General features: G+C 48.7%; 1 protein-coding gene across 3 annotated transcripts; it reads left to right on the top strand.

Annotated features, from left to right (window-relative positions):
• Window positions 1-238: 238 nt before the first annotated feature.
• Gnb3 (G protein subunit beta 3) lies at window positions 239-7,777 on the top strand. Of its 3 annotated transcripts, none has more exons than XM_008825375.3 (10): window positions 239-359; window positions 549-635; window positions 911-949; window positions 2,473-2,579; window positions 2,659-2,722; window positions 2,862-3,024; window positions 3,129-3,195; window positions 3,295-3,496; window positions 6,063-6,279; window positions 7,242-7,777. In XM_008825375.3, exons 2-10 carry the CDS (start codon window positions 579-581, stop codon window positions 7,346-7,348), a joined length of 1,023 nt encoding a protein of 340 aa, XP_008823597.1. In that variant the 5' UTR covers window positions 239-359; window positions 549-578; the 3' UTR covers window positions 7,349-7,777. The 3 variants fall into 3 exon arrangements, with proteins under 3 accessions (XP_008823597.1, XP_029415705.1, XP_029415706.1); XM_029559845.1 differs by having other exon boundaries at window positions 3,099-3,195; XM_029559846.1 differs by lacking the exons at window positions 239-359; window positions 549-635; window positions 911-949 and having other exon boundaries at window positions 2,543-2,665; window positions 3,099-3,195.
• Window positions 7,778-8,668: the final 891 nt, after the last annotated feature.

Genomic DNA, 8,668 nt, shown 5'->3' with positions numbered 1-8,668 from the left:
CCAGGGAAGCACCCCTTTGACCCCTCCCCCTCCTGTGGTTGGCTGTAGGGGGCCTGCTTTTCTCTGACCCACAGGGCCTGCTCCTCCTTCAGGCTGGCTCAAGTCTCTGGAAGCCACACACCTCCCTCCCTGGCCTCTCCCCCGACTCTGCCAGCTGATTTCATTTGCCTGACGTGGTTGTTGGTTGTCGCCTGCCTTACCCTTCCCCGTCAATTCCCCCCTCCCAGTCGGGGCCAGGCCAGGCCAGCTCCTCTGGCAGCAGAGGGGGGCAGGTGACAGGCAGGCATCGCAGCTGAGGGAGTGAGGAAGCGCCTGGGAAGCGGAGCTGGAAACCTGGGAGAGGTCCAGCCAGAGCCCAAGTAAGAGGGAGCTGTGCCCTCTGGGGTTGGGGGCCCACAGGGAGGGCTCAGGCAAGGCTGAGATTGATGCACCGGACCTTGCCTGGGAGAGGGGGAGGAGTACTCACTTCTCAGGAGTAGGGTGGGGTATGAAGGACAGAAACATGGCCTGATGGGGATCCCCCAACACCTACTCCCTGTTCCCGGCAGTTGCCTGAGCTACCCCTCGATCTGTCCACCATGGGGGAGATGGAGCAGCTGAGGCAGGAAGCGGAGCAGCTCAAGAAGCAGATTGCTGTAACCCCAGAACCTTCCCTCCCTGGGGACCCTGGAAAACAGAACTGAGGACCAGAGGGAGTGTGACCTGGGGAAAGGGACTGGTTCCCACTTAAGTGACACCTTACAGACCTCTGACCTACAAGGGTCCAGCGACTTTCTGAATTTGGATCTCACATTTGAGATCACCCCCAACCCAGAGCCCCATGCCCACCCACCTCCAAGGCCCATACACATGCCCCCTTACTCTAACATAGCCTTTCTGATGCCTGCTTCCTCCTCCCTCCCCCTCTCAGGATGCCAGGAAAGCTTGTGCGGACACTACCCTGGCTGAGGTGAGACCTTCTTGTCCCCCTGAGGCAGGACATAAGGGGAGAGGGAGGGGACCAGACAAGTTCCTGACCAGCAACACACTAGTGCCTGAGCTTTAGTACAGCCTGTCTTTGGAGTGAGGAAAGGCATTCATGCATTCATTCAACAAACATCTAATAAGACCTGATCTGGGCCAGGCACTGTATTGGATTCTGAAGGCATTAGACATGGTTCTTGCCTTCCATCTGAAGCAGTGGAGTGGAGGGAGGTAGACGCAGGTTGACAGTTGTCTAAGACCCCATTTCAACAATTCTAAGATGCATATTTCTTCAAATTTAGAGACCTCTGAAATCAAGATGCATCTGACAATACACAATGCCTGTTAGCATTTTTCTTGCTTGGTGATACATAAAATTATAATAGTGGTTCTTAGAATTGATAGTACCAAGTCATGCTAGGTGACACAGACTTGTCATCTGAGCCATATGGAAGGCTGAGGCAGCACTGAGAGTTCAAGACCTTCCTGGGCTACTGAGTTGTATTCAAGGCCAGCCTGGGAAACTTAGTGAACCTATTTCAAAAATAAAACAAACTCTGGGCCAAACGTAGAAAGTCATCAATCTCTCTTGATTCTCTTTAACCCATCTGAAGAGAGAGAGAGAGAGAGAGAGAGAGAGAGAGAGAGAGAGAGAGAACAGGAAGCAGATCTGGGAGGAGTTGGGGTGAATATGATCAAAATACGTTCTGAGTATATGAAATTCTCAAAGAATAAATATTTTTTTAAAAGAAAAGAGGGGCTGATTTCAGTATCTAGTATTTCAGTAGCAGAGCTCTTGGTTAGCATGCATGAAGCCCTAGGTTCAACTCCCAGTACTGAAGAAAAAAAAAAAGAATTGCCAGCACCCTAGATTGGATTGGATATGTTAATAAGAGCAAAATCCTGGGCTAGAGTTGCTTAAATTCATAATTTTATATAATTTCCATGGCAAGTCTATAAGATAACAGGCTCAGAGAAAAGTGTAGTAACTTGCTGAGGGTAACAAAGGCAGCAGGACAGATTGAGTCTGTGGACTCTGGAGGCTGAGCTGCTGAAGGGCTAGTCACTGTTGAAGGGATGCAGGACCACAGGTTTCAATAAGCGCAGTCCAAGATCACAGTGAGGGCCTGGGAACTCATGACTGCTGACTGTACTCTGGTAGTTTGTGAGAATAGACTCCTGCCAGTTGAGGAGAGCCACCTATGTGTAACTCTTTCCAAGTTGATGTTCAGTGATCTCCTAACCAACAGTTGGAAGTTGATCAAGGTGGGAAATTTTTCATAGCAGTTTCTTCCCAATCTGGAGAAACTTTACCAAACCCTTTCCTATAGCATTTAGCAACTTGCCACTAGCTATCCAACCATCTGTTTTCCATAGGAGTCTCAGTCACTCTAGGCCAAGGACCTCTTTCTCTAAGGTTGGGAAACATCCTAGAGTCTGGTCCCCAGCAGGAACTTGTACAGAGCAAGAGCTGTAGCACACACATATCTATTACCCCTTTCTCTGCAGCTGGTGTCTGGCCTAGAAGTAGTGGGACGAGTCCAGATGCGGACACGAAGGACATTAAGGGGGCACCTGGCCAAGATCTATGCCATGCACTGGGCCACTGACTCTAAGTGAGGCTTGAAAGGGGACCTGAAGAGACGGGGAGGCAGGGAGGAGAGGTATGGATGACACAGAGTGCCCTCTCTCCAGGCTGCTGGTAAGTGCTTCACAGGATGGGAAGCTGATCGTGTGGGACACCTACACCACCAACAAGGTACCAGTTCCACTCCCTGACTACCAGCCTCCAGGAAAACCCTCCATCCTTCCTGGCCATGCTATGCCTAGCCCCTCTGTCTTGCACATCTGGGAGTTTTGTGCAGGTCCCATCTGCCCCACGTCTACCCTCTCTGCAGGTGCATGCCATCCCATTGCGTTCCTCCTGGGTCATGACCTGTGCCTACGCACCATCAGGGAACTTTGTGGCATGTGGGGGCCTGGACAACATGTGTTCCATCTATAGCCTCAAATCCCGTGAGGGCAATGTCAAAGTCAGCCGGGAGCTCTCTGCTCACACAGGTGAGTGGGAAGCCCTCTTCTCCCATCTGGAGGGGTCCAAGGATGTCCAGGCCCCTGACCAGTTGACGCTGCAGTCAGGGCATTGTCCTTCAAACCACCTCCAGGTTATCTCTCCTGTTGCCGTTTCCTGGATGACAACAACATTGTGACCAGCTCTGGGGACACCACGTGGTAAGGGCTGAATGCCATGGGTGCGGAGGCTTAGGAAGTCATCTTGTCCTGAGCAACTGTGTGACCTTTGTCTGGGATGGTCTTCTTCCCTCCTCATAGTGCCTTGTGGGACATTGAGACAGGGCAGCAGAAGACCGTGTTTATTGGACACACTGGTGACTGCATGAGCCTGGCTGTGTCTCCAGACTACAAACTCTTTATTTCTGGGGCTTGTGATGCCAGCGCCAAGCTCTGGGATGTGCGGGAGGGGACCTGCCGTCAGACTTTTACTGGCCATGAATCAGACATCAACGCTATCTGTGTGAGTGTCCCTCTATGTGCCCCTTCCAGGGACCACCTCAACCTTAACACACATTCCTCACCCACTCCCACAGAGCTTCTAAGCCCTCTCTATGACTTTTCTTTTTGAAACAATTTCACCTTACAGGACAGTTTCAAAACGAATGAAATCCATGTACAATTCACCCAGATTAACATTTTGCCACATTTATTTTATCATTGTCTCTAGAGATATACACATACCACAAACACACTTAGATTCCCCCTCCACTGTGTGTGTGTGTGTGTGTGTGTGTGTAGGGCTTTTTGCATGCTAGTCAAATGCTATACTGCAATGCTAACTCTAGGTCCCCTTTCCTGGGTCCTTTGAGAGTAGATTAAAACTATCATGCCCCTGTACCCCTTAAATACTTCCTAAAAACAAAGACTTTCTCTAACATAGACACAACTAAAAAAAAAAAAATTGCCAGGCATGGTGGTGCACACCCTTAATCCTAGCACTCAGGACGTGAAGGCAGGGGGATCTCTGTGAGATCAAGACCAGCCTGGTCATATGCTGAGCTCCAGGCCAGTTGGGGTTACAGGGAGACTCTGTCTCAAAACCTCCTTCCCTCCCCCCCTTTTTTTTTAACTTTATTTATTACTGTGTGTATTGTGTGTATAAGTGTGGATGTGAGCATGCCACAGCATGCAACTTTTGGGAGTCAATTCTCTCCTTCCACTGTGGGTTTCGCAGATCAAACTCAGGTCATTAACCTTACGCATCAAAAGCTTTTACCCACTGAGCCACCTGGTCACCCCCCCAAATTTAAAATTAACTGCTACTCTATTTTCTATACATTTTATTTTCATTTTTGGAAGACTGAACCCAGGGCTTATCTGATAGACAAGCACCCACTGAGTTGTAAACCCAGTCCTTTTTTGATTTTTTTTAAATGTAGGAGTGTTTTGCCTGTATGTATTTAAGTGTACCCATGCATGCAATGCCCAAGGAGGCCAGAAGATGGTGTTAGACCTCCTGGAACTGGAGTTACAGGTGGTTGTGAGCTGCCCTGTGGGTGCTGGGAACTCAACCCAGGTCTTCTGCAAGACTAACAAGTGCTCTTAACTGCTAAGTCATCTCTCCAGCCCCTGACCATTTTTTTTTTTTTTTTTTTTTTTTGGTCTTTTTGAGACAGGGTCTCCCTGTAGCCCTAGTTGGCCTGGATTTGCTATCGAGACCAGGCTGGCCTTGAACTCACAGAGATCCACCTGCCTCTGCCTCCTGAGTGCTGGGATTAAAGGCGTGCACCATCATACCCGGCTTTTCTTTTTTTTTTTTTTTTTTAAGACAAGGTCTCACTATGTAGCCCTGTCTGGCCTAGAACTTGCTATGTAGACCAGGCTGGCCTTGAAGACAGAAAGGTCCACCTTCCTCTGCTCCCCATGGACTGGGATTAAAGGAATATACCAGCATCTTTCTTTTAACTTTTTTTTTTCTTTTAAAGACAGGGTCTACCTATAGTACCAGCTAGCCTGGAACTAGCTGTGTAGACCAGTCTGGCCTTGATCTCACAGAGATCTGCCTGCCTCTGCCTCCTGGGACTAAAGGCGTGCACCACCATACCCAGCTCTACAGTATAATCCTTTTTTTTTAAGTTTATTTTTATTTTATGTGTATGAGTATATGGTCTGCATATATATAATGCACCTGTGCCATGCAATGCTGCAGAAGCCAGAAGAGGGCATCAGACCCCCTGGAACTAGAGTTAAGGACAGTTGTTAGCCACCATGTGGATGTTGGAAATCGAACCCAAGTCCTCTGGAAGAACAGCTAGTGCTCTTAACCACTAAGCACTGAGCCATCATCTCTCCAGCCCCTACAGTATAATTCTTAAAACCATGAAATACATTGACAATTACTAGTCAGTATTCAAATTTAACCAGTTATCTCACAAATGTCCTTAATGGCAGTGAGTTTTTCTGTCCAGGATGCAATCCAGAAAACTATATTTACTTGCCGTGTCTTTTTTTTTTTTTTGTCTTTTTGAGACAGGGTCTCCCTGTAGCCCCAGCTGGTCTGTTGTAGAGCAGGCTGGCCTTGAACTCACAGAGATCCACTTGCCTCTGCCTCCCAAGTGCTGGGATTAAAGGCGTGTGCCACCACACCCAGCTTTGCCATGTCTTTTGTGTCTGAACTGGAACCATTTTTCTACTTTTCTCTGGCCCATGCAGTTTTGATGAGGGCACACATTTTCTATAATTTCCCTCGGACAGTATATCTGACATTCTTCATGATGAGCTTCAGGTTATGTACTTGGAGCCAGTCCTGTTCTTCCACACTCTGACCCAGCCCACTGGGGTTGTAGGACCCTTCTAGCTGTGTGACCCTGAGAGAGCCTTGTTGCCTGTCTGCAGTGCTAGAGTGGGGTACGGCAGAGGGAGCCACAATAGTGAACAGCCATGCTGTGACAGGCTGCTTCCCCTGCCAAGAATCAGAGGCCAGGGAAGCTGAGAGATGTACCTTACCATGCCTCAGGAGGGAGCCAGGCAGGAAGGCAGGGCTGCTCCAGGTCTAAGCCCTGACCTTTTCCTACCTGTATCCTCAGTTCTTCCCCAATGGAGAGGCCATCTGCACTGGCTCAGATGATGCCTCCTGTCGCCTGTTTGACCTGAGGGCAGACCAGGAACTGACTGCCTATTCCCATGAGAGCGTCATCTGTGGCATCACATCAGTAGCCTTCTCGCTGAGTGGTCGCCTGCTCTTTGCAGGCTATGATGACTTCAACTGCAATATCTGGGACTCCATGAAGTGCGAGCGTGTGGGTAAGGGTCTGCCCCTGCCTCCCCACCTTCCCCTGTTATGTTCATTCTAGCTCCCTTTATGGAGCTACTACTGTTCCCTCACTGCAAACTCCAGCCCTGGACACCAGCAGCCTTTGCTTCTGCAACTAGGACCATGTTCCCCAAATAAAAGATGCTCTAAGCAGCCCTTCTCCCTTGCCCAATGCCATGTCTGCTGTCTCTGTCTCTGGTATCCCCAGACCTGTGTACCTCAAGTGTCCAGTCCTCTGGGTTTCATGCACTAAAGGAACCAACCTAGGGAACTGCAGATGAGAGAAATTAGGATATGGAGCCCTAGATAGCCTGGGTTTATCTAGGACCAGCCTGGCTTCTTTTTTTTTTGAATATTTTATTTATTATTTTTATTTTGTGTATGAGTGTATTGCCTGCATGCGAGTGCACCTGTGTCATGCAATGCTGCAGTGGTCAGAAGAGGGCTTCGGATTCCCCTGGAGTTGAGGTTGGTTTGTAGATGCCATTGTGGGTGCTGGGAATCGAACCTGGGTCCTCTGTAAGAGCAGTCAGTGCTCTTAACCGCTGAGCCATCTCTCTAGCCCTATAGCCTGGCTTCTTTTATTGGGTGAGACCAGGAGGTGAATGAAAACAACACACTCCCCACAATCAGGTTCCAAATCCTATTTAGTTGGTTACTTTTTGAGTTTACCTATATACATCACACCCCTGCACTTTGCTTTCTTTACCTAGAAACAAAGGACCCTTTCCCTCTGCCCATTGAAGTGACCCTGGCCTTCCTCATAGCACACTGACAGTTCCAACCTGTCTACCCCAGTCCTACCAGTGACCCAAGTTCTGGACAGAGGAATTGGCCTAAAGAGAAATCTCTTTCCTTAGGTCTAATCCTCTTTCAGTCCCTCGATCTCCATCAGGGGCAGTGTATAGGCTATCCATGCTAAAGCAGGCTGACTTCTTTCCCTCTTCCTCAGGCATCCTCTCAGGCCACGACAACAGAGTCAGCTGCCTGGGGGTCACAGCAGATGGGATGGCTGTGGCTACTGGCTCCTGGGACAGCTTCCTCAAGATCTGGAACTGAGGAGGCTGGAGGAAGAGAGGCGGAAAGCCATGAAGACTCTCACCTACTCCCTCCCATGCCCCCATCTCATTAGGGTCTGTCTTCTACATTGCAAGGGCCATTCCCAGTAAGCTTCCTCAGAGAGCTTCTCCCTTTGAGAGCAGTGAGGACTATGGGAATGTGACTTTGGAAGCATCGGGGACACAAGGGCAAAGAAATGCCCCGTTTCTGCCCATGACCTCCCCTTTCCATAGTCCTTAGTCTCTCCCTTAATAAGCAAGAACAGACCCTTCCCCAGTCCTAGGAGTCAATCCCTGGGATAAAGTAGTCTTTGCCTACACACTAGGCTCCTGGCCCCTTTTCCTTCCTGCTTTCTCCTTTTCTTCCCTTTTCTTTTGCCTAATGCACCTAATAAAGTGTAGCATCCTATTACCTCTGTGATGTCTGACTTCCACTCATGTAATCCAAAAAGACCTAGGTCCCATTAAAGAGCAACAAGGTGTTATGAGTGCTAAAATAAAGGCTGAGTACTGGGTGGACTGTGGGCAGGAAAAGGGGTGAAGACAAAAGCCGAGGTCCCGTGGAAATACCGGGGGTGTACAACAGCTCACTAGTCTGCCACCATAATATATGCATGCTTGCACAGGAGTTGGATTATAAAGGCCTTGGAGGTCTTTATAAAGTCTGGCTACAAAATCCAGACTTTATTCTAAGGGCATGGGAAGCCACTAAAGAGCTTCGAGTCCGGTAGTACCATGATCAATTACGCTTGTTGGGAAAGTTCCTCTAACAACAGTGTAAGCTGGTGAAATGGAAGGAGAGAATGGCACTCTAGAGACAAGGGATAGACAGGTAGTAAGCAATGCAAGGATGACAGGACAGGAGCTGAGTGTGTAGCTCAGTAACACAGCACTTGCCCAACATGAACAAGGCTCTGGGTTCAATCTGCAGACACACACAGCACACACTGACAGAGACAGACAGACACACATGGTATCAGGACAGGAGAGGGACTGGGAGAGAGTAAAGACATAGACTCACTAGGATCTAGTGACCAGCCTTTAAGATAGGACATACTTGGATGAATTCAATATGACCAAGGCCAAGGTTTAGGTTTGCGCAGATAGGTAGATGATAATGTTATTCACAAGGATAAGGAATGGGCCATGAAGAATGGCTTTTAGGGAAAGATCATAGATTCAATTTTAGAAGAACTGGCATTGAAGTGCTTTCAGGGCAGCTGAATGAAAGTCTAGGTCGGAGAAGGACCTGGAAATTACCAGAAGTAGGGATGTGATAGTTAAAGCCCTAGAAGTAAACACTCAGGGAAGAGCAGGGTCA

Source organism: Nannospalax galili, unplaced genomic scaffold, assembly GCF_000622305.1.
Source record: "Nannospalax galili isolate Female #2095 unplaced genomic scaffold, S.galili_v1.0 scaffold589, whole genome shotgun sequence".
NCBI lineage: Eukaryota > Metazoa > Chordata > Mammalia > Rodentia > Spalacidae > Nannospalax > Nannospalax galili.
This window is presented reverse-complemented; position numbering and strand designations above follow the sequence as displayed.

Coding starts and splice junctions, on each gene's coding strand:
- Gnb3 (XM_029559845.1), top strand. CDS start 579: ATGGGGGAGATGGAGCAGCTGAGGCAGGAAGCGGAGCAGCTCAAGAAG. Junction 636..910: donor AGCTCAAGAAGCAGATTGCT/GTAACCCCAGAA, acceptor TCCCCCTCTCAG/GATGCCAGGAAAGCTTGTGC. Junction 950..2,472: donor CGGACACTACCCTGGCTGAG/GTGAGACCTTCT, acceptor CTTTCTCTGCAG/CTGGTGTCTGGCCTAGAAGT.